We start from the raw sequence: 26,213 nt of genomic DNA, 5'->3' as shown, positions 1-26,213 counted from the left end.
GACGAGAGAATACCATTTATTTGGTGTGATGAAAGTAATAACCTACGTTTATGGAGTTGGGAAATGTGATATTATCCCTGTTTTGCTAACAAGGAAACTGAGGCTCAGAGAGGCTATGTCATCCAGAATGACCCAGCTAGTTAGTTTGAGAGCTGGGATGAAGGAACAGGTCTTCTGACTCCCATATCAATGAAAGTGTCTGGCATTTAAGAAACTACCACTTAATATTAGAACATTAATCTTTATGCCACTCTTGTTCCAGCTACCAAATGGACCCTGCAGTATAGTCACATGATATATTTCTAATTGTGAATATGCTCTGGAGGAGAAAGTGGTGAAGCTGGCTTTCATAGTCTCCCTCTCTGAATTTCATTCTTCTGAATTTGTATACTGAATAGCAGGAAATACCTTTCAGTGAAACTCTTCTGAATTTTAAGTCATAAGAAAGGCATGAAGGCAGTTCAGGTATAACAGTAGTTTATTTTTCAAGCTGAAACAGAAAAATAGTAGTTGTTTTTATTTTATTTTATTGTATCTGTGTCTCTTATTGTAAGCTACCACTATTTTGGATTTAAAGAGCATATAAATAAATGGAGGAAGAAATGTGTGTTCTGCCAGGGTAAAAGAGTTATCTTATTTTAGGTCTTACACTGCTCTTTCCTTGCAAATAGAGAGATGCTTTAAAAGATTTCTTAATTTTTGTTCCTGAATAATGTATGAGTTGGAGAAGAAAGGAAGATAAATACCTAATGCATGGCATCTGCTGTGCTATGTGTTTCTCACAAGCCAGTGATTCTCAAAGTGTAGTCCCCAGACCAGCAGCATTAGCGTCACATGGGAAATTGTTAGAAATGCTATCTCAGACCTACAGAATTAGAAACTCTGAGGGTTGGGCCCTGGGTTTTACCAAGTCCTCTGGGTAATTCTGATGCACTCTACACTTGAAGAACCACTGCATTAAGCTCTTTAAGCTTCATTGTACCACCTCTTATACCAAAGTCTCTTAAGTTATATTTCAAAGACATTAGCTTTTAACTTTAATCATAAAATTCTCTGTACTGCACAACACGGTACACACCATATAATCTAGCATTTGAAAACCAATGGATAAATAGGAGTGTATTAACTGAAAACAAATAACAAATTACTACAGTGGTAGTTTTCAGTAGTGGAACTCAAATTGTCTGAGAGCCACAGGTAATTTATGCCTGTCTTGTTTTTCATTTAACATTTGATTTGACCAGAGGCAATATAATAACAGTGGTTAAGAATGTAGACTTCAGACTTAGACCTTAGTTTGAGTTTTGATGATGGCACTCACTAGTTCTAGTAGGACGTTGGGCAAGTCACTTAATTTGTTTAAATTGCAGTTTGCTCATCTGTAAAATGAATGAATTAATTCATAGGGTGGTTGTAAGAATTAAATGAGGTAATGCAGGTCTATAAAGCACTCAGTATAGTGCCTGGCATATGGTAAGCACGTAGTTACTTCAGAGAGAATGGGATACTACAAAATTAGACGTGAGACTAGAGCTTGGAGTGTTTATATTTTATTTTGTAAGCATCAGGGAATTGTTGAAGAATTTTTAAGTAAGGAATGACATTATTAGAGTTACATTCTAGAAAGTTTACTCTGACCTCATTGTGGATGATGGATTGGAGGGGGATTAAAAAAATAGTCACGTTGAGGAGCGCCTGGGTGGCGCAGTCGTTAAGCATCTGCCTTCAGCTCAGGCCATGATCCCAGCGTTCTGGGATCGAGCCCCACATCAGGCTCCCCTGCTAGGAGCCTGCTTCTTCCTCTCCCACTCCCCCTGCTTGTGTCCCTCTCTCGCTGGCTGTCTCTCTCTGTGTCAAATAAATAAATAAATAAATAAATAAAATCTTTAAAAAAAATAGTCATGTTGAACTGGTGAAGGCAGTGGTTCAGGAAGGGAGATAAAGGAAGACTGAAATAGAATCAGTGGTGATGAAGAGGAAGGAACATAAACAAGAAGTATTTAAGAGCCTGATATTAACCTGTACTTGTGAATAATTAGAAGTTGGAGTTAGAATTTGACCTACCTTTGGGTGGACTTGAATTTGTTTATGTACTCTCAAATAGATTCTGGTTATAGTTAGTCATCTTTGAAAACAGTGATGCATGTATTTATCTGTTCTAAACCTATGCATGTGAAAGGGAGAAACAGGAAGTACCTTTTTAACAGTCATCCTACAACTTGGCTCAAATGTTATATTTGAGAATTATTCTTGAAGCTGCAGTGTTGACTCTATAATGTTGGTTCCCCTCATCTTTTACTTAAAATGTAGATTACTTTAACATTTTTTAAATTGGTAGTGTATACAATTTGCATGTCCTAACACATTTTTATTACTGAATCTAAGTGTTGATTATTGAAAAATAGGACTGATATTTAATTAAGATATTGTTAAACTGTAGAAAGTATAGAAACTTAGCAGTCTGGGATTAACTTTTGTTTTTTTTTACAGAGGAGAGACATTGGGTATCTAATTGTTATCTGATATTTCTATTGCATTTATAACACCAAAGATAAAAGTCATTAGTCATAAAATGTGTAATTTTCCCTAAAGCCTCCCTAATGGCTTACTAGAACTGAAATTGGCACCTCAGTTCTGACTCTTTCTGTATATGAACTCCTAGCCTTCTAGGAAGTCACTTTTGTGGACTAATGCTACAGCAGAAAAGATTGTCATTTTTTTTCCTCTGTCTTTGAAGAAAATATTTGTCACTTTGGTTATTTCAATATCTAGTCATTCTAATGAACTCTCTGTGATCATAAGTTATTCATTCAAGAAGACTTCTATGTTTACATTTTTTAAAATTATGCTTTATTAAATACATTGGCTATTTTCATTTTGTTAATAAGAGAATTGACAGTTCAGACTACAGAGACAGCACAGCATAGTTAATTTAAAAATACGTAAGTCTAAATTTATTGTATATCATCAGGTTACTGACATATATTTTTATTTAAAAAATTTTTATCTGTAACCTGAAATTGAGCTATTAGAGTTCCTTTGTTTTTTATTTGTCATTAAAAAGTTATGGGAAAAATCACTTTCTGGATTTAAAGCTATTTTATTATGTTTAAATATATTTTGGAGTTTGATTTTTAGAACCAGAAGATGCTTTCAGAGCTTTTTAGTACAAATGTTCGGGTTTCTTTTTATATACGAATAAAAGTAGGGCTGGAGAATGAAATGACTTCATGAAGAGACTTCAGAGTCTCAACTATCTGGTCACAGAGGAAATATCTGGACCTAATATGATCTATAAGAAATTTTCAGTTTGCATAAGAGTTTAAGCTATAAAATATTTTAAGAGATTTATTATAATTAAGATTTAATTATGAAATGTTTTTTAAAATATAGGAAGAGTACAAGTTTATAGGCTCAAAGGACAAGGAGTTATGGAAAAAAATTGCTCAGTCAGGATAAAAACCTGATGGGGGTAATACTGGTCATTGTCGGGTAAATCTTGTTAGCACAAATAGGACATAGGTGCTTATAGGTTTTCTTTCTCTGCTTTTACTTATGCAAGAAAAAAGTATGCATTGACTCAGCATTCAAGGAAGTTCAGGGAAATTAAACAGAAGGCATTATCTATACTGGATAACTTTTCATCTGAGAAGAATGCTGTTCAGGGTGTCTTTAAGCATAATTTGAGTGTGTCAGAAACCAGAGGAGTAGGCAGCCACCGCTTTTTTAACAGGGTGAGTACACTGATCATTCTAGGACACTGATAATAGATTAGAAAGAGTTTTCTGTCTCAGAGTTTGATGTCAAGTAACCCTGAAACCCTACTGGTATGTCTGGGGAGTCTTGATTTTAGTTGTAAAGAATCAGAGAAATATTCTTTTAGGTCTGTGAGAGTTAGGGTTAGCAGATACTGAAAAAAAGAACATTGGAGTAGTTGTGAGAAGTACCTGTGTTTTGTCAAATCTTGCTCTATTTGCAATTAAAAAATAAATATAAACTAGTAAATATTTGTGCTTCATAGATTATTAAGTGTAATGTTTTAATGAAAGAGAAAAGATGCTAGAATTTTAGTCTATGTAGCAGTGGTTCACAGCTGGAGTAATTCCACCTGGAGCCCCCAGGTACATTTGGCAATGTCTTTGGGCTGTCACAACTTAGGGGGGAGGGTGCTACTTGCATCTAGTGGGTAGAGGCCAGGAACACTGTTAATAACATCCTTTAAAGCACAGGACAGCCCCACAACAAAGAAGTATCTTCCTGTTAATAGCACTGAGAATGAGAAAACTTAGTCTAAAGCCAGCTTAACCCTTTTGATAATGAAGCTGTATGTATTAATATATATATATGAAGAAGTCATTGTTTACTTAAATTGAAGGCCTAGGAGTTAGGAGAAAATAAAAGGCTTGTTAGTGCTAGCCTAGCAATCTTTAGAATGTTAAGAAATATCATAGAGTTTTCTTTTTTTCTTTGCACCAAATTAAAACTAGCATAAGGTAATAGTGTTTATTTCTTTGAATCTTTTTAAAAAATATCAGTGGACATGGATAATTTAGTTATATTAAAGTTAAATCTAGTAATTAATTATACCTACAAAGAGCTCACATCAATTTGCATTTAAAAAATAATTGTAGCTATAGTTGTATTTGAAGTGTCTTTGGAAGCGTCCCATAGTGGAGTCATAATTTAAGAATAATTTTATTTCCTTATACTAAGTACCCCATGGTTTTACTGTAATGGTTAATGGAATACATTTAAATTATGCCATAAATGAACATTCTACTTTGTTGAAAATGTCACTTTTGTGACAGAATTGAATTTGGGGATCTAATGAATCTGGGTAATTTATTTAAAGATATAAAAGAATGAGGTGGAGCAAATTATTTTAATAAACTGTGTTAAATCATTTAGGAAGCTAACTGTACCTTTATGGAAAGTGAAATAATAATCAACCTTTATTTTTAGCTCAACAGAAATAGATGATATGCTTAGAAAATCTACAAATCTGCTGCTGACCAGAACTTTGAGTAGCTGTTTACTGAACCTTATTAGAAAACCTCATATAGGTTTGACAGAGGTAGGTTAAAAAAATACTTAATAGCTAAATCTTTCATTATATGAAAAAAACTATGTGAATTAATTATTGCTAAACATCATCCTGTAAAACTAGCTTTCTGTTTTATTTTTTAAATTTATTTTTAAAGATTTATTTATTTATTTGAGAGAGAGAGAGGGTGCAGGCATATGGGGGGAGGGGGAGAGGATGAGGAAGAGAGAGAATCTCTAGCAGATTCCCTGCTGAATGCAGAGCCCTATACAGGGCTTGATCTCACAACCCTGAGATCATGACCTGAGCCGAGATCAAGACTCCAAAGCTTAACCGAACTGACGGAGCCACTCAGCACCCTATCTATTTTAAATTTATTATTAGTAGAAGTGAAACTGTTTGGTCAGTGTAAATTTAAGCTATGTGAGGGGAAAGGGTTTACATGGAGAATAGTCGATAGTTGAAGATGTTAGAACATATATATGTAGATTTATGATTGCCAGACTTTATATGAAAAGTGATAATTCTCATTTTTTTAGTTGGTAAGTGTGTAAAATTTGGAAAAGTACTTTTTTTTTTTTAAGATTTTTATTTATTTATTCAACAGAGATAGAGACAGCCAGCGAGAGAGGGAACACAAACAGGGGGAGTGGGAGAGGAAGAAGCAGGCTCACAGTGGAGGAGCCTGATGTGGGGCTCGATCCCCTAACGCCGGGATCACGCCCTGAGCTGAAGGCAGACGCTTAACCGCTGTGCCACCCAGGCGCCCCTGGAAAAGTACTTTTGAGAGTTATTCTAAGTTAATTGGCAGTTAGATTCATGATTATTTTTTTAAATGTTAGCATTCATAATATTTGCTGCAGGCTTTTGAAATCAGATAATCCGTTGTATCCTATAAAGCTATAATTATGCAGAAATGGTACAGTTGCTGAAAGTAATAATTCATTTTCAAAAATCAAATGATTTTGTGTACAGGTAATGTGTATTTTAACGATCCATTTTGTATTTTCTAGCTAGTGCAGATCATCATAAACACAACACACTTGGAACAAGCTTGCAAATACCTTGAGGACTTTATAACTAACATTACAAACATTTCTCAAGAGACTGTTCATACCGCAAGACTTTATGGACTTTCTACGTTTAAGGTATGTAAAAATCTGACCAAAATTTTTATTTCCATTACTGTAAACAAACTTTTAAAAATTAAAGACAATTTTTATCATATACTTGATTCCATTATATTCTGAACAGTTGAAAATTAGAGATAATCATTGTCAACAACAAGCAGATAGATGTCAGTTTCCTTTTGACATTTTAACATCCTCACTAAAATGGAGAAAAATATATTGGTTTTCTACATCTATATTACACTTTGTTCATGTTTTGAAGACTTACGGTATTGCTAAATCAGCCTAATTGGATTTCCATTAATGTCTCACAGTTCCATAATTAATTTTATATGTAATGTGTATATACATGTTGTGTTTGGAAATTAAAAATGTAAGATGAATTAGATAAGTGTAAGACTGGCTTTATATCCTTTATTAACTCTGACCTGAAGAAAAATAAATATTACCTTATTACATGTTACCAAAGTCCTACTTTTTTCTTTTTTTTTTCTTTTTTTTAAAGATTTGATTTTATTTTATTCGACAGAGATAGAGACAGCCAGCGAGAGAGGGAACACAAGCAGGGGGAGTGGGAGAGGAAGAAGCAGGCTCCTAGTGGAGGAGCCTGATGTGGGGCTCGATCCCATAACGCGGGGATCACGCCCTGAGCCGAAGGCAGACGCTTAACCGCTGTGCCACCCAGGCGCCCCCCTACTTTTTTCTGAATGGAAAGATTTCTGTTTATATAATACTTTGTGATATCCCAAAAGATTAATTAATGTTTGTTTTAAGCAGAATGGAAGATTAAATAATTTCATTAATTTGTTTTATAAACCATTTTATAATTTTATTGATTTGGGGTCATATAGATGAAACCCTGGCATAGTCTAGTAATATAAATCCCTTTCATTGGTTGATTTATTGAATTAATATAAACCACTTACTGATCTCTTATCTTTAAACTAAGCTGGCTAGTTTAATTTTTTTTTAATATTTATTTATATGATCTCTAGAGAGAGAGAAAGCATGAGCTGGGGGAGGAGCAGAGGGAGAAGGAGGCTCCCTGTTGAGCCAGGAGCCTGAGCAGGGAGCCAGCTAAGAGGCTCAATCCCAGGACCCTGAGATCATGCCCTGAGCTAAAGGCAGATGCTTAACCAACTTGAGCCACCCAGGTGCTCGTAGGCTGGCTAGTTCAACCTCATAGCCCTTTCTAAGTTTTTTATTAGAGAGTTATCATGTTTTTGCTCTTGATATATTATAAATTACCCACCTTGTCTCCTTTATTTATAGTACAATCATTTACGTTTAAAAAATTCAGTATACTTGTATTTAGAAATAGCTAATGTCAACAGTAACCACACTTCGAAAGTGTGAAGTCCAGAAATGACTCTTGGCTCCTAAAATTATCTGGTTGGTCCCCAAATCTTATGTTTTTCTGGTGATTCTTGAGCTCATATAGTCATCCTGATGCATAAGGTACAAATGCAGATGATATCTGAGTGAGCAAATAGATGAAATTAGTTATTAAAACTGAGACAGGAACTTGACAAAACAGACATTCATGTATTCAGATAGTATAGTACAGTAATTAAGGGCAATATTTGGGCACGTTCTTCAACTATAATGTTTTCCCAGGTTTTTTTCTATAAAATTTGAGTAGTGATGTATTACCTACCTCATTACAATTATTATGAAGTTTAAAGGGGATACTTAGCATAGTGTCATTTGTTGTACATCATCTATGCTCTGAGCGCTCTGTTGGGTGCTGAGAATATAAAAATGTATGCTTGCCCTTCAGAAGTTCATGGGAGAAAAAACTATAAAAAGACATTGACAACATGGTGTCATAAGTACTATAACATGGGAAGAAAGTCCCCAAGTTTTTGTACACTTTTCTAATCCAATGACAAATTCTTTTCTTTTATATTAGATTTTATACATTCTTTCTTCTTTTTCATTATTGTTCTCTGTCCTTACATCCATGTGTTACTCATACACTGTCAAGAAGAGATTTACTAAGGACTGGAGTTGTAAGCATATTTAGCTGTTAACATTAAATTTAACAAGCTTACTCTGTACTTTCATTAAAACATGCATTGCCTTTACATCTGGTATATCTAGGGATCTTCAAGCAAATTTTCCTTTCATTTATAAGTCAAAGAACCAAGACACTGGAACATGATGCTTTTAGATTAAGGAGTCTTGGAACTATACTTTCCCAAATCTGCCTGTTGGGAGGGAATGTCTAGAAATGTTAGCTGTGGTTCATAATTCCAGTGGTCCCTTAAGTTATAGATACTTAGTTGAAACTGCAGTTGCTATAGAATACCCCTTGGGTTTTTTTGGAAATCAGGTAATCAAGTGCAGCCTGTACAAATAGTAGAGCATCCTTGTTTTCATGAAACCCTTTCTGTTTTATGATAAAGAATAAGAGCTGTGCTCATTTCTACTTTTGGGTCTGTTTCAAGAGGAATTTGTCTTAAACTATGATATAAGGAAGCAATTCAACAGTGAGAATTATTAAATCAATATTAAAGTGAATTATTGAGTGGGATTGGGGGGAATTTCCATTCTAGGGAATAGTCTGTTACCTCTTTCACAGAGTTGATTAAGGTACAGTCTTGATTACAGACATAAGCATGGATTGCTTAGTTAACCTCTTAGCCTAATTCTTTTCAGTCCAGTGACCCTAGCAAACATATTCCTATTTAGTTGCCTAATGATTATGGAAATAAGCATTTAACGATTCTTTTACCCACACCTCCATTTGTGTCCCCTCCAAAAAACCACAGATGCACACACAAAATGCTTGATTTTTACAACATTTGCTTACTTTATGAAATATTATATAAACTCTCTTGTTAGCATGCTTTTCATTTTGCTAAATCTGTGAGTGATACAAAAGAAGTTAAGTAACTAGTTCTACCCTCAAGCAGTACCTCAGCTTTTTGAAATTAACCTGGACCCACACTGAGAGCTACTTTAAGACTTCTGACTGAAAAGATTTGCATCAGAATGGAGGGGGGGAAATGGGAATACCATTACCTTTTTAATCTATACAGTAGAGAAATGGCCCAGTTCTTTTTCTTTGGCATCAGAGGTCTTTAGCTTTGCTCCAGGGAGTTTTTCCAACCTGCCACTCTAAAGAGGCCTGGCAGTGATTCCAACTGTAAGTGCCTAGAAGGAATATGCTTCTGATTCTTTTTCTAATTTGCCTTTTTAAAATCTGTTGATGACTGTGTAGCAAAGTTTTTTTTAGAATATGGTTAAAGTGACAGTGGTTAAGTTGGTTTTGATCAAGAGTTTGAAATTCTCATCCTATACAGCAAGGACATGGTATGTGGACTTTTACAAAATCTTTTAAAATTAAATATTATACATATATATATAATATTTATATATATATATAAATATAAATATAATCTATATTACACTTTGCTCTTATATATATATATATATGAGCATGCACAATTTATAAATGCAAAAGTTATATATAGCTCAATTAATTATTAAGAGGTAAACACAGACTTCTAGTTTCCATTCTGGTATGCAAAGACCTTGTAAGTTGTCACTCTGTCCTGACAAGTAAAAAACTGAGAAAACGGAAAAATCAACAACCTTTCTTTGATCTGTCAGAGAAATGAGATCACAGGGCAAACTGCTGTCCCCCGAATTGGAGAGAGACAGGAAAATACAGAGAACCACAACTTAATGGAGCAGAAACTTCCACAGGAAATAGTATTGGAAAACCTGAACTGTTGTTGAAGAATTGCTGGAGGCTCAGTGTAGACAAGTTAGGGAGTTAAAACTCAAAGGGGACCCAGTCTGGGTGGGGCTCATACTTTTGTGAGTTGTCCCTCCTGGAGCTCTACCAGCTTCTTGCAGTGAAGACTTAAGAATAATCTTGTGCTTCCAGCAGTGGGGAAGGAAAAGGAACCATTTTGAAATACACCAGAGCATTCTGTTCTTCAAGTATTCTATTCTTCTTAACAAGATCTAACCTCAAAAGAAACTATGTACCAGTGCCTGAACTACTGGGGTTTTATCAGAGCCTAACCAGATTGGGGGAAGGGAAATATGCAACTCCAGCTGCTGTAGCCATCCTGTTCCACCAAAGGGGTGGAAATAGGAAGCGCTTGTGAAGTTTATAGCCAAGGGGCAAAGCTTACTTAAAGACTGCAACCAGTCAACTATAGTTAAATGATAAAAATTAAAAAACAAAACAAAAGCAAAAACCTGTGACCTTAATCATGACTATAGAGCACTTCCTCTCCCCTCACACCTTACCACCACATTACTGCTGTTACTTTCATTTAGTACATCATGTCTGGCTGTCAAGAAAAAGTTTCATGGAAGACTAAAAGGCAAAAGCACAGTTTGAAGTGGTAGAGTAATTATTGGAACCAGATTCAGCTATGTCAGGGATATTTGAATTATCAGATGGGGAATTTTTTAAAAATTATGATTAATATGCTAAGGATGTAATGGATAATGTAGACAATATGAAAGAACAGATGGGTAACGTAAGCAGAGAGATGGAAAGTCTAAGAAAGAATCGAAAAGAAAGGCTAGAGATCAAAAGCAATATAACAGAAATGAAGAATGCCTTTGATGCACTCATTAGTAGAGTACACACAGCTGGGGAAAATCTTTGAGCTTGGGGATATGTCAATAGAAACTTCCAAAACAGAGAGGCAAAGAGAAAAAAAGACTGAAAAAAAAAAATTAAACAGAATATCCAAGAATTGTGGGACAACTACAAAAGGTAAACATATACAGAATGGGAATATGTTTGAAAGAAAGAGGGACAGAAGCAGTATTTGCTACAGTATTGACTGAGAATTTCCCCCAAATTAACATCAGACACTAAACCAAGGATCCAAAAATCTTAGAGAACACCAAGCAGGATAAATACCAAAATAATCACACCTAGGCATATCATATTCAAACTGCACAAAATTAAAGGTAAAGAATCCTGAAAGAAGCCAGAAGGAAAAATGCCTTACCTAGAGTTAACAAAAATAAGAATTAATCTGACTTATCTTTGTAAAACATGCAAGTAAGAAGAGAATGGAGTGAACTATTTAAAGTGTTGAGAGAAAAACACCCACCAACCTAGAATTTTATATCCTGTGAAATTATCCTTCAAAAGTGAAGGAGAAAGACTTTATCAGACAAACAAAAATTAAGGACATTAGTGGCCAGTAGACTTGCCTTACAAGAAATGTTAAAATAATTTCTTCAGAGATAAAGAAAATGATCTAGGTCAGGAACTCAGATCTACATAAAGAAAGGAAGAGCATCAGAGAAAGTGTAAATGAAGGCAAAATGAAAACTTTTATTTTTTGTATTCTTAATTACTGTCACAGATAACTGTGTTAAAATGGTAATAATGTATTCAATTATGTATGCTTTGTGTGTATATGCATGCTTATGTATGTTTATGTAGAAGAGAAATGAATGACAACAATGATACAAGGGGAGGGAGGAATTGGGATTATTTTGTTGTTATAAGGTACTCTTACTACCCATGAAATGGTATAGTGTTATTTGAAAGTAAACTTGGCATAATTATAAATGTATACTGGAAGCTCTAGGGCAACCACTAAAAAGTTTAAAAAAAGCATAACTGATACACTAAGAAAGGAAATAAAATGGAGTCATACAAATATTCAGTATCACAAAAGGCAGAAAAAGAGTGAAACACAAAAGTAGGAAAAAGAACAAGTGCAACAAATAGAAAACAGTAACGAATAATGGTAAATACTAATCCAGCTATATCAGTAATCACTTTAAACATCAATTGCCTAAAAATACTAATTGAAAGACAGAGATTATCAGAATGGATCAGTAAAACAAGACCCAACTATATGCTGTTTACAAAACCCACTTTAAATATAAGACACATATAGATTAAAACTAAATAGAGAAAGATAGGTGATGTTAACACTAATCAAAAAAGTGGGTGGTTATATTAATACAGAGCAGACTTCAGAGCAAAGAAAGTTATCAGGGATAAAGAGAGGAAAGGTGTCAATTCTCCAAGAAGACGTAAGAATCCACAGTGTACATGTGCCTGGCAACAGAGGGTCAAAATATGTGAGGCAAAAACTGATAGAACATTGACGAGAAATGAATGAGTCCGTTGTTATTGTTGGAGACTTCAACACTCCTCTGTCAGAAATGGACGAATCCAGCAAACAGAATATCACTAAGGACACAGTCGAACTCAGTAACACCATGGATTACCTGGATATAATTGACATCTATAGACTGCTTCATTTAACAACAGCAGAATATACATTCTTCTCAAGCTCAAATGGAACATTCACCAAGAGAGCCATATTCTAAACACACCTTAAAATTTTTGAAAGAATAGAAATCTGATATAGTGTCTGCTGTCAGACCACAGTGGAATTAAATAAGAAATCAATAACAGGAAGCTAAGCCAGAAAATCCCTAAATACTTGGTGATTAAACAGCACACTTCTTTTTTTTTTTTTTTTTAAACAGCACACTTCTAAATAACATGTAGGTCAAGGAAGAAAGGGAGAGTAAAGGATTATTAACAGTTGTGTGCCCCCAGATTTGATAATCTAGATGAAACAAACCAGTTTCTTGAAAGACAAGATCTGCTAAAACTCACACAAGAAGAAATAGACAATCTGAATAGGTCTGTATTTATTTATTAAATTCAATCAATGATTAATAACCTTCTAAAACAGAAAGAGCACCAGGCCCAGATGGATTTGGTGATGAATCCTACCAAACATTTAAGGAAAATATTGTACCAGTTCTCTACAGTCTCTTTCTCATAGAAGCAGAGGGAATACTTCCAAATTCATTCTGTGAGTCCAGCATTACCCTAATACCCAAACCAAACAAAGACATTACAAGAAAAGGAAACTACAGACTAACATCTCTCATGAACATAGATGCACAAGTCCTCAACAAAATATCAAATTGAATCCAACCACTTGTAAAAGGAATTCTACATCATGACCAAGTGGGATTTATCCCATGTATGTAAGGCTAGTTCAGCATTTAAAAATCAGTTAACGTATAAGTAAGTCACAGGGATAAAAGAAAGGTACAGCGTGGGGAATATAGCCAATGGTATTATAATAGTATTGCATGGTGACAGATGGTGGGTAGCCACACTGTGGTGAACACAGCATAATGTATGAACTTGTCAAATCACTATGTTATACGGCTGAAACTAATGTAACATTGTGTGTCAACTATACTTCAATTAAAAAATTGTTTAAAACCAGTTAATATGGGATGCTGTGTGGTTCAGTTGGTTAAGCTTCTGCCTTCAGCTCAGGTCATGATCTCAGGGTCCTGGGATGGACCCCACACTGGACTCTCTCCCTCTTCCTCTGCCCCCCCCCCACCCCGGTCATGCTTGTGCTCTCTATCTCTTGCTCTTTCTCTATCTCAAATAAGTAAAATCTTTTTTAAAAAGTAAAAAAAAAAAAAAAAAAAACCAGTTAACATAGTCCATCACATCAGTAAACTAAAGAAAGTAACATGATCATATCAATAGATGCAGAAAAAGCATTTGACAAAATTCAACACCCATTCATGAGAAAGCTCTCAGTAAACTAGGAAGAGAGAGGAACTTCCTTTTTTTTTTTTTTAAGATTTGTTATTTATTTATTTGACAGAGGAACAGCAAGAGGGGTAACACAAGCAGGGGGAGTGGGAGAGGGAGAAGCGGGCTTCCCACCGAGCAGGAAGCCCAATGTGGGGCTCGATCCCAGGACCCTGGGATCATGACCTGAGCCGAAGGCAGATGCTTAACGACTGAGCCACCTAGACGCCCCAGGAGGAACTTCCTCAACCTGATAGAGAATATCTACAAAAATCCTACAGCTATCATACTTACTGGTGAGAAATTGGAAGCTTTCCCACTAAGCAACGAGGCAAAAATGTTCCCTCTCACCATTCCTTTTCAGCATCATAGTGGAAGTCCTACTTCGTTCAGTAAGATAAGAAAAGGAAATAAAAGATGTGCTGATTGGGAAGGGGGAAATAAAACTATCTTTGTTTGCAAATGACATGATTGTCTATGTAGAAAATCCAAAAGAATAAAAAACTCTTCTGGAATTTAATTACCAACTATAGCAAGGTTTCAAGATACAAGGTTAATGTACAAAAGTTAATAGCTTTCTTATTGTTAGACTCAATATTGTCATGATGTCATTTCTTCCCAACATGAACTTTATCTATTTGTTTGTTTATTTAGTTAGTAAGTAAGTAAACTCTACTCCCCACTTGGGGTTCAAACTCATGACCCTGAGATTAGGAGTCACGTACTCTACCAACTGAGCCTGCAGGGTGCCCCCAACTTGAGCTTTAGATTCAAGGCATTCCTTATCACAATCTCAGTAAGTTAATTTATGGATATTGAGAAACTGATTCTAAAGTTTAATGGAGAGGCAAAAACCCCGAATAGGCAACATGATAGTAAAAGAGAAGAACAAAGTTGGAGGACTGACAGTACTTGATTTTAAGATTTATCATAAAGACAGTGTGTTATTGGCCAAAAAACAGACATATAGATCAATGGAACAGAATAGAGAGCCCAGAAATAGACCCACATAAATGTATTCAACTGATAATTGACAAAGGGGCAAGGACAATATAATAGAGCAGAGTCTTTTCAACAAATGGTGTTAGAACAACTGGATGTTTACCTGCAAAGAAATGAATCTAGATACAAACCTTACACCATTCACAAAAATTAACTCAAAATTAACTCAGTCATAGACGTAAGTTAACATTGGAGAAAATCTGGATGACCTTGGGTGGCAGTGACTTTTTAGATGCACAATCCATGAAAGAATTGATTGGCTGTATTTTATTAAAATTAAAAACTTATGTTCTGTGAAAGCCATTGTCAAAAGAATGTAGGAAGACAAGTCACTGGGAGAAAATATTTTCAAAAGACATGACCAGATAAAAGACTATTATTCAAAATGTGTATACAAAGAACTCTTAAAATCCAACAATAAGAAAATGAACAACACAATTTAAAAATGGGAAAAAGACCTGAATAGACACCTCACAAAAGAAGATACACAAATGGCAAGTATGCATTTGAAAAGATGTTTTGTATTATTAGGGAATTGCAAACTAAATCCTGGAGAATGACTAAAATTCAAAACATTAACGCCACCAGACACTAGCAAAGATGTGGAGCAACAGGAACTCTCATTTGTTGCTGTGGGAATGCAAAATGGTACAGCTGCTTCGGAAGACAGTTTGGCAATTCCTTATAAAATTAAACATATTCTTACACAATCCAGCAGTTACACTCCTTGTTATTTACCCAGATGAGTGGAAAACTTATGTCTACACAAACACATTTATAGTAGCTTTCTTCCTAATTGCTGAAACTTGAGGCAACCAAGATGTCCTTCAGTAAATGAATGGATAAATATTGGTATCTGGACAATGGAATAGTATTCAGTACTAAAAAGCGGTGAGCTATCAAGCTGTGAAAAGACATGGAGGAACTTTAAAGAATGCCATATTACTAAGTGAAAAAAAAGCCATTCTGAAAAGGCTGTGTATTATATGATTCAAACTATGTGATATCCTGGAAAAGGCAAAACTATAGAGATAGTAAAAAGATCAGTGGTTACCACAGTTTGGTGGCGGGAGGATGGATAGGTGGCACACAGAGGGTTTTTACGGCAATAAAACTACTGTGTATGACACTCTGATGGTAGATACATGTCGCTATACATTTGTCCAAGCCCATGGACTATACAGCACCAAGACTGAACCATAATGTAAACTATGGACTTTGGGTGATAATGATGTGTCCATGTAGATTCATTGATTATAACAAATATACCATTCTGGTGGGCCATTTTGATAGCAGAGGAGACTACAGATGTGGGGACAAGGGGTATAGGATATCTCTGTACCTTTTCCTTAATTTTGCTGTGAATCTAAAACTGCTCAAAAAAATAAATTCTGTTTAAATTGAAAAAAAAAGTGAATTCATCCATGTAATTACAAGATGAAGAAATAAAGCATTAAAAGCATTGTAGAAGCCTCCCTCATCCCTGTTCCCAGCCACTGTCTCTTCTTTTTTCAGTACTGACTTTTAACAGCATTGATTAGTATTTTCTGTTTTTGAGCTCTATTTAAAAGGAATCATGCAGAATGCATCTTTTTGTGTATCTAACTTCTATCACTCAACACAATTTGGGATATTTCATTTGTGTTATTGCATCTAGCTATAATTTGTTTCTTTTCAACCAGTGTAGCATTCCATTATAGAATTTACTACAACTTATTGTGTGAACTATAATGCCAATATTATGACTATTCAGAGACTTTTTCCTTCCTTCCTGTTTATTAACTGCATATGTGGCCTCTGAATAACTGAAGTATTACTGTATGAGTAAAATAAAATTTGTATTAATTTTTATTAAAGATATATATTCATAAACTGGTATAATACATTTTAAACTAATATAAGTAAAGTATTAGGAAGTTTTAGATTTTCTTATTTAAATTATAATTGTTACATTATTTTACATATGTAAAATTGATATACTATTGCTTTGCTAGAACACGTGTAGTATTACTTCTTGACTGATCAGTTGCATTTCAAATTCTGATATATATATAGCCTTTTGTGTTATTGGTGGATTGTTACAATTTCTTGTTTTGTTTGTGCAACTTGATTGTCATTTTGTAAAGGTGGTGCATGTAACATTTCTTTCTTTTGTTACCCATTTCCTCCAGCTTCTCCTCTTATCTGCCCTCATTAGAGAGGGCTATATAAAGTAGCTTTATGCTTGCAGCTGATTTAATACATTTGAATGACATAAAATCTTAAAAGGTAGATTAGAAAAAAGCAAAAGTTTAAATATTTATTGAATAGAATGAAGAATTAGGTCAGTTGTACAGAAAAGTAAATAGTGGGGATGCTACTTCACCAAAAACATAAAAGCTAACAAAAACAAAAGCATTTTGCAGTTCTATATAAGCAAAGGAGGAAGATCAACAAAATTTATAGACTACCTCAACTTCACTGATACATGATGGTGCTCAGCTTTGTTTTTCTGTTTATAATCAGTTAATCACGTAATTATAGCAAGTGCCTCTTATAAAGGTGGTGGAAAGCAGAAATAGAATAGGGAAGGAAATGGTTGAGGAGTACTTAAAAAAAGCTATTTATATCAGATGATTTGGAAACCTGATGACAGACAACTTAGATTACCTAAGAAGTGGCGGATGTACTACAAAGCCCCAAGCCATTCTTTAACACCTTTGAGGTCCTAAGCCCCTGAAAACCAGAAAGTTAAAGTGTAGCACCCCCCTTTTGAAAAGGAAAAGGAGGTAATTTAGGTAATTTGAGCATTAGAAAATTATCCAGTTTATAATGACCTATAATAATGCTTGATAATCTATAAACTAGATTTTAAAATTATTCAAGACTCTGATTCTAGCTCAAAACCTATACAGGCATACCTTGGAGATATTGAGGGCTTGGTTCCAGACTACTGCAATAAAGCAAATATCAGTAAAATGAGTCAGATGAATTGTTTGGTTTCCCATTGCATATATGAGTTATGTTTATACTGTACTAGAATTTGTTAAGTGTGCAATAGCTTTATGTCTAAAAAGATGTACATACCTTAATTAAAATATGTTTTATTGCTAAAAAATGCTAACCATCATTTAAGCTTTTAGCAAGGTGTAGTATTTTGCTGGTGGAGGGTCTTGCCTCAGTGTTCACGGCTGCTGATAGATCAGGGTGGTGATTGCTGAAGGTTTGGTGTGTGGCAATTTCTTAAAAAAAGAAAACAGTGAAGTTTGCAGCATGAAATGACTCTTCCTTTCATGAATGATTTCTCTGTAGCCTGCAGTGCTATTTTAGCATTTCACCTACAGTAGAGCTTTTCTTCAAAAATGAAGTCAATCCTCTCAAACACTGCCATTGCTTTATCAACTAAGTTTATGTAACAGTCTAAGTCCTTTGCCATTATTTCAGCAGTCTTCACATCTTTACCAGGAGTAGATTCCATCTCAAGAATCCACTTTCTTTGCTCATCCGTAAGAAATAACTCCTACTCCGTTCAGATTTTATATGGATGGGGTTGCAGCAACTCAGTCGCATCTTTAGGCTCTACTTCTAATTCTAGTTCTCTTGTTCTTTCTACCACATCTGCAGTTACTTCCTCCGTTGAAGTCTTGAACCCCTCAAAGTTATCCACGAGGGCTAGAATCAGCTTCTTCCAAAATCCTTTAAATGTTGATGTTTTGACCTCTTCCCATGAGTCATGAATGTTCTTAATGGCATCTAGAATGGTGTATACTTTACAGAAAGTTTTCAGTTGAATTTGCCCAGATCCATCAGAAATATCACTAGGTATGGCAGCTATAGCCTTACAAAATGTATTTCTTAACAAGAATTGAAGGCCAAAATGACTTCTTGATTTATGGGCTTCAGAATGGATGTGATGTTAGCGGGCATGAAAACAGCATTAATCTTGCGCATCTCCATCAGAGCTCTTGGGTGATCGGGTATATTGTCAAAAAGCAGTGATATTTTTGAAGGAACCTTTTTCCTGAGCGGTAGATCTCAACAGTAGGCTTAAAATATTCAGTAAGCCTGTGGTAAACAGATGTGCTGTCACTCAGGTTTTGTTGTTCCATTTATGGAGCACAGGCAGAGTAGGTTTAGTATTAAGAGCATGAGGATTTTTGTAATGGTAAATGAGCACTGGTTTCAACTTAAAGTCACCAGCTGCGTTAGCCCCTAACAAGAGAAGTCAGCTTGTCCTTTGAAGCTTTGGAGCCAGGCATTGACTTCATTCTAGCTATGGAAGTCCCAGATGGCATCTTCTTCCAATATAACACTGTTTCCTCTACATGGAAAAATGTGTTGTTGAGTACTGCCACCTTCATTTCTTAGCTAGATCTTCTGGATAACTTGTAGTTCTGTGTCAGCACTTGCTGCTTCACCTTGCACTTTTTAAAACAGGTTTATTTATTTAATTTAGAGAAAGATTGACAGTGGGTTAAGAGGCAGAGGGGGAGGGAGAATCCTGAAGCAGACTCCCTGCTGAGCGTTGAGCCCCACATGGGTGGGGCTTAATCCCAGGACACCAAGATCATGACCTAAGCCGAAATCAAGAGTTGGCCACTCACCTGACGGAACCACCCAGGGGCCCCACCTTGCATTTGTATATGATGGAGACAGCATCTTTCCCTAAACCTCATGAACCAACCTCTGCTATCTTCCAGCTTTTCTTCTTCACCTTTCTCAGGCTTCACAGAATTGCAGAGAGTTAGGGCCTTGCTCTGAATTAGGTTTTGGTTTACGGGAATGTTGTGGCTGGTTTGATCTTCTATTCAGACCACTAAAACTTTCTCCTTATCAGCAATAAGGCTGTTGTGCTTTCTTATCATTTGTGTGTTCACTGGAGTAGCACTTTTAGTTTCCTTCAAGAACCTTTCCTTTGCATTCACAACTTGGCTGTTTGGTGCAAGAAGTATAGCTTTTGGCCCATCTTGGTTTTCAACATGCTTTCTTCACTTAGCTTAATCATTTCCAGCTTTTGATTTAAAATGAGAGATGTGTGACTCTTCCTTTCACTTGAACACTTGAGGCCCTTGTAGGGTTATAAATTGGCCTAATTTCAATATTCTTGTATTTCAGGGAATAATGAGGCCTGAGAACAGGGGAAGGGATGTGGAATGGTTGATTGATGGAGCAGTCAAAACACATACAACATTTAATCACTAAAATCATTGACTTATAAGGGCGCCATTCTTGGTGCCCCACAGCAATTACAATAGTAACATCAGAGATCACTGACCGGGGCACCTGGGTGGCTCAGTCAGTTAAGTAGGCTACCTTTGGCTCAGGTCATGATCCCAGGGTTCTGGGATTGAGCCGCACATTGGGCTCCCTGCTCAGTGGAGAGCCTGCTTCTCCCGCTCCCTCTGCCCCTCCCCCCACTCGCACTCTTCCTCTCTCTCAAATAAATAAATAAAATTTAAAAGAAAAAAGATCACTGACCACAGATCACCATAAGAAATAGAATAATAATGAGAAAGTTTGAAATATTGGGAGAACTATCAAAATGTGACACAGAGACCCAAAATGAGCAAATGCTGTTGGAAGAATGGTGTGGATAGACTTGGCTTGATGTGGGTTGCCCCAAACCTTTAATTTGTAAAAAATGTAGTATCTGTGAAGCACAATAAATGAAGTACGCAATTACCACCCTTTCCTGTATATCGCTAGAAGTGAAGTAGCTGTATAAGGAATTAGGTTGTTCTAGGACAGACTGCTTTGATAAGGAGTAAGAAATAAAATATTTTGTCCTGTCTAAAGTAAAGCTTTAGGGGTGCCTGGGTGGCTCAGTCAGTTAAGCATCTGCCTTCAGCTCAGGTCATGATCCCAGGGTCCTTGGATCGAGCCCTGCATTGGGCTCCCTGCTCAGTGGGGAGTCTGCTTCTCCCCCTGCTTTTGCTCTCTCTCTCTGTCAAATAAATAAATAAAATCTTTACAAAAAATAAAAAATTTTAAAAAATGAAGTAAGGCTTTAGCCAGTAAGGTTCTGATTGTGTCCCAAAAGACATTCTTGTGAACAAAGTGATAATTGCTTGGAAGTTGTTTTTTTCTCCTAAACTTTATATAGTTTTGGCTTGGGATGATGTATTAAATGATATTTACTGAGCAAAAATATATTTCTGTTGCACTGTGCTAGTTGCTGAACTGGGATGGTTCTTAACCACTAGAATTTTTTAATCAAAAGGGCAAATAACTACGAAGAATAATTACAGTGTATAATAAATAAATAAATTTGATCCTGGGGCGCCTGGGTGGCTCAGTCGTTAAGCGTCTGCCTTCGGCCCAGGGCATGATCTCAGGGTCCTGGGATCGAGCCCCGCATCGGGCTCCCTGCTTTGGTGGGAGCCTGCTTCTTCCTCTCCCACTCCCCCTGCTTGTGTTCCCTCTCTCGCTGGCTGTGCCTCTCTCTGTCAAATAAATAAATAAAATCTTTTAAAAAAATAAAAAATAAATTTGGTCCTACAGACATATTTGATTTGGTTTTGTACAGCTTTGAATTTGAATACCTTTAGATGAGATTCGTGCTTTATAGCCATCCTGCCTGCCACAATCACCTTGCCTGACATATTCATTCATGTTACCTTCCTGGACCTTGAAGACATTTGCAATCAGGAGATGGGGGGAAGGGAGGAACTGGTGTAAACCCATTCACAGAAGCTAGAAAGCAGAGATACTGAACTTAAAATACAGTTACCCAGAAGAAGGAATATAAAATCATATTTATTCATTTTGTATTAATAAGCGTGCATAGTATATTTAAAAGTCAGCTTTGGTTTCATTGTGTTTTGAATGGTTATTCTGGAGAAAAATATAATTTATTCTAGAATAAGTTGGTGTCAGGTTCCTTAAATTTCTGTTTTTAGCTTCTTAATCCCTCAACTGGGCCGTAGCTTTGTATGTGATACTTCAGCTTATATTATCTAACTCTAGTTATTGTAAGAAGTGCTTTGGATTTACTCCATGGTAATTGTCTTGGTATAATTAACTATAACTCTTACAGTAACCTGTATCTCTAAGGGAACATATAATAGACTATTTATGACCTGCTAACTTTAGAACTATGAGATTATGCATCCGTGACTTATTCTCTATATTGACTATGTTCTTTTATGAAGAAAAATCTTTTAAAGAGATTTCTAAACTTTATGAAAGCTTCAGGTCTTCTAATTAATGTAAGTTTTCCTTGGCTTTTTACATTTGACTTCTTAATCCATTATGGAGCAGATCTCAAGTTTTGTTTAATCCAGAGTGTTATTAAGTCATAATATATGACTTGTGTGTGTATAAGGCACAGTACATATCCTAAAACCAACAACTTCTGTTTTTTAATGATAGTATTATAGTATAATGAAAAAAATCTGGTGAAAAGTAGCCATTTCACTAAATTAATTTGAAGCATAAGCAAGCAAATCATTTTTTGTTTTTTGAATGATTTTAGGTACCAAATATGAAAATAAAACAACTTCCCCTGATTATCACAATGACATCTAAAATATTTAAATAAAAAAAATTTCTTAAATTGCATCTTCTTTCTGCCTAATTTTTTACAGTGGTAGTACCATTTTCTTGCCTCCTTTCCTGGAAAATCTGTAGTTATCTTAGATGGATTTCTTTTTTACTGCTGCAATCACACTCTTTCCCCATCATAACTAATTACTAGGGTTCTGTGTTTAGTCATGCCTACTTTTTCCTCCTCGGTTTACAGTGGCAGTAGTGAAAGTGGCTAATGAGTTAGATGGTAAATGCTACTAATATTTCTAGATCAAGATCATAGATTATTAGAGCATCATTTCTTGAATGAGTGCAGGAAGAAAATAGCTAGAGAGGGTAACTACTTCGTTTTGACAGCCCCAACTTCATTTCTGGCTTAAATTTTTAAGGATCAGAAAAATGTCAAGAAATGTTTCCCTTGCTCCAAGTGAGTGATATTACATGTTAACCTTTTTTTTTTTTTTTGGCATATCAAATAAAATGTTTTAAATAAGATACTTGTATTAATCAGGGCTGTTAACAGAAAATTGACAAGAACTGACAGAAAAACCAACTCATACTGCCTTAAACAATAAAGGGAAATTTTTAGCTAAATGTACCTGGAATTCCAAGAATAGGCAAGATTTCATGTGAGGCTGAAGCCCATTGCTCAGCAGATGTCACGAAGGACCCAGTTTCTCTATTCCTCCTTCAGCTCTTCTTGGTAATATTGGCCTCATCGTCAGGCTGTACCTGGTGCCCCAGCAGCTGTAGGCTCTCTCTTTCTGATAACAAAATGGCTGCCCAGTTACAGTTCCAAACCTTATATCCTCATGCCCTGTCGTCTAGAGGAAGAGTAAGTGGGTCCCTCTACTAGCTGCTATGGAACACCCTGTGGGTAAGAGGGTGATAATTGCTAATTGACCTAAATTCATCAGGATTCATCCTTGGGGCTAGGTATAGGTTCAGTCCAATCTAGATCAGATAGAGCTGTGGAAGGGGACAGTGATTTTCCAAAATACATTGGGGACTGTTCCAAGAAGGGGCAATGGGTGATAGACACTAAATCATAGATGTTTCCTAAAATGTTTAGCTAGTATGACTTAACTTCTATGTAAAACGCACATGTTCATGTTCCAGGAGGTCTGGGCTGGAGTTTGTGTATGTATATGTTTTTAAAAATTCCTTAGGTAGCTCTGTTGCACACCTGTGGCTGAAAACCACTGATAGTATGATAACATTTAATTCTTAACATATTGAAATGAAAAATAGTTCCCAAATTATGCTAGATTTCTGCCTCCAGAGGGCGCTGTTTCTTTAACAAGCAGAGGAAGAATTAATTGCTTTGTTTATAAGCAAAATCTTTTTTAAAAATTAATTTAGGAGTTAGTTGATCTTTTCCTGACTTTTTGGTGAGGTCATAGGATTGAGAGTATTTTGGTTTCAACTATGGTAGAACTTACTAGGAAGTCCAAACTAATTTTCTTAGTCTCTAAATTACAGTTAGAAATATTTTTTAGAAATGTCTTAAATAATTGTGTATTCTCGTGTATAAATACAAGAAAAGTTACAATGAAAACTTTTTGTTTCTTTCCTTGCTCTTGTTCTTTGAAAATAAAATGTAGTGAGTCAGTTCATGTGTTCATGTACATGTTTTCTAATGATTATCTTTGCCTGAATTACAAAGCAAGCAGAATCCTTAACCCTTAGCAAGGTTCTTTCAGGTGTTGAATTTAGAACATGTTCCTGCCTAAGACTACTGTCTGAAATTTTTCTTTCACATAGCACAGCTACCTACTGCCTCAGATTTCTTTGTTTGCTATTATACCCTGTGGAAAGTGCTAATGAACTTTTAAAAAATATAAATACCCCTACCCCAAATTACATTTATTATGTTGAGAAAAGTCATCTTAACTTGGATAGTTTTTGGGAAAAGTGGAACCTGCTCTTGGCATCATTTCAAAAAAATAGATTATAGCTGACTTCAACAATGTAGGGGTTAGGGATGCTGAGCTCCCCCCACCCCCCACCCCCTCCCCACAGTTAAAAATCCATGTATAAATTTTTTTTTAATAAGCTCTACATCCAATGTGGGGCTTGAATTCGTGACCCCAAGATCAAAAGTCGCATGCTCTACCAACTGAGCCAGTCAGGCACCCAAAAATCCATGTAACTTTTGACTTCGCCCAAACTTAACTAATAGCCTACTGTTAACAGGAAGCCTTAATGATAACAGTCAGTTAACACATATTTTGCATGTTATATGTATTATATACTGTATTCTTACAATAAAGTAAGCTAGAAAAAGGAAAATACTAAGAAAAATCATAAGAAAATACATTTACAGTACTGTATATATATTTATTTTTTAAAAATTGTATATAAGCAAACCCATGCAGTTTAAACCCGTGTTGTTCAGTGGTCAACTGTAATTAGCAGAGCTCTAGATAGTAACAACAAAAAGGAATAAATAAATTTGTGGTTTATTTTTCTTAGTTCCTTTTCAGAAAATTAGTGGGCTTTGAATCACTTTATCCAGAAAGCATATAATTATAATAAATTTATTCCACTATAATGTGAATGGTTTCATCATCATTCTTATAATTTTTCTTTCGTCAGATACATACAGGGTTTTTCCCTCATGACTTCAAAATTTCTAGGTATTTGGTTTCTCTCTCCATCTCAACTTTTGGTTAGTGTTTTAATTGTCCCAAATTGCTTTTAAAAAATCCAGGAAAATGTGAAATAATATCTTCTTTATTTTAATAAAATTCTATATAGTAAAAAGGGTAATCAAGTGTATCACTGGGGAGTCTGGCTGGCTCAGTCAGAAGAGCATGCAACTCTTAATCTTGGGATTGTGAGTTCGAGTCCCATGTTGGGTGTAGAGATTACTAAATAAATAAATAATAAACTTGGATTTTAAAGGTATAGCCATTTAAAAATTTATATATATAAAGTTTTACCAAGTACTTTAGCTCTATGAGTTTGAAGGAGAGGAGTCTCTTGAAACTGATTTTTAAAATTTTGTCAGACATCTCTTTCCCTTCCTGCCTATGTGAGAGGCATCCCAGAAAAGCAAGAAAAATCATATAGAGCAGTTTGAGTACAGATAGGTGTAGTAAAGGATAGGGGCCATCAGACTCCAAGTTGTCTTTGCCTTGTGATAGAAAGAAAGTGTGCTGAGTATTATGGAATAACTAGAGGGTTCTGAGTTTTAGGCTGCCTTCTGGAATAGCAGTCTAGCTTCATCTCTATAGTGATCTATATTTATCTGCTTAGATTCAGTAATGGTGGGACACCTAGGTGGCTCAGTCGGTTAAGCATCTGCCTTTGGCTCAGGTCATGATCCCAGGGTCTTAGGATCAAGTCCTGCATTGGGCTCCTTGCTCAGCAGGGCCCCTCCCTCCGCCTGCTCTCCCTGTCACTCCACCTGCTTTCCCTATCACTCCACCTGCTTGTGTTCGCTTGCTTGCTCTCTCTCTGAGAAATAAATAAATAAAATCTTAAAAAAAAAAAAAAGATTCCGTAATGGTAGTGAGACACGAAGTAGAGTGAGCTGATTGTGAACACTGGGGCAAAATGCAAAGTGGTAAATAAACATTTATATTGTTTTGAGAAATTGGCATTTAAGTGGTATCAATAAAAATGTGTTATGGTGTAGTTCTGTGGGCTCTAAGCATTTGCCATCTTGGATATCTGTTCCCAATGCTGGTGTGTTAGAGATATATATTACTGCCGTGGCTAATGCACATTAAATGTGACCCCCTTTTTCATTTCTCTACCATTTCATTAAAAAAAAAATCCTGTGAATGTTTAATACCTGATGTTTTTCTCCGTTACATGTAGGTAGCTAACAGTAAGTTAAGCTAACTTGGGCAATTTGGATGGCTTGGGGTTTCAATTTGCTGGTTGTTTCCATGCAGTTCACTCAGTAAGCATTTGTTGAGCATTACGAGGTACCCAACACTAA

At 35.6% G+C, this 26,213-nt stretch overlaps 1 protein-coding gene across 3 annotated transcripts in view; it reads left to right on the top strand.

Moving 5' to 3' along the window:
- EXOC6 (exocyst complex component 6) overlaps positions 1-26,213 on the top strand; it is a 228,117-nt gene that overhangs the window by 121,673 nt on the left and 80,231 nt on the right. For all 3 annotated transcript variants that reach the window (XM_040623792.1, XM_040623793.1, XM_008696251.2), the window contains exons 16-17: positions 4,963-5,074; positions 6,058-6,192. In XM_040623792.1, the coding sequence (XP_040479726.1) occupies positions 4,963-5,074; positions 6,058-6,192 (247 nt within the window). The remainder of the gene's footprint in view (positions 1-4,962; positions 5,075-6,057; positions 6,193-26,213) is intronic.

The sequence above is a fragment of the Ursus maritimus genome, unplaced genomic scaffold (assembly GCF_017311325.1).
Source record: "Ursus maritimus isolate PB19 unplaced genomic scaffold, ASM1731132v1 scaffold_7, whole genome shotgun sequence".
Classification (NCBI taxonomy): Eukaryota; Metazoa; Chordata; class Mammalia; order Carnivora; family Ursidae; genus Ursus; species Ursus maritimus.
This window is presented reverse-complemented; position numbering and strand designations above follow the sequence as displayed.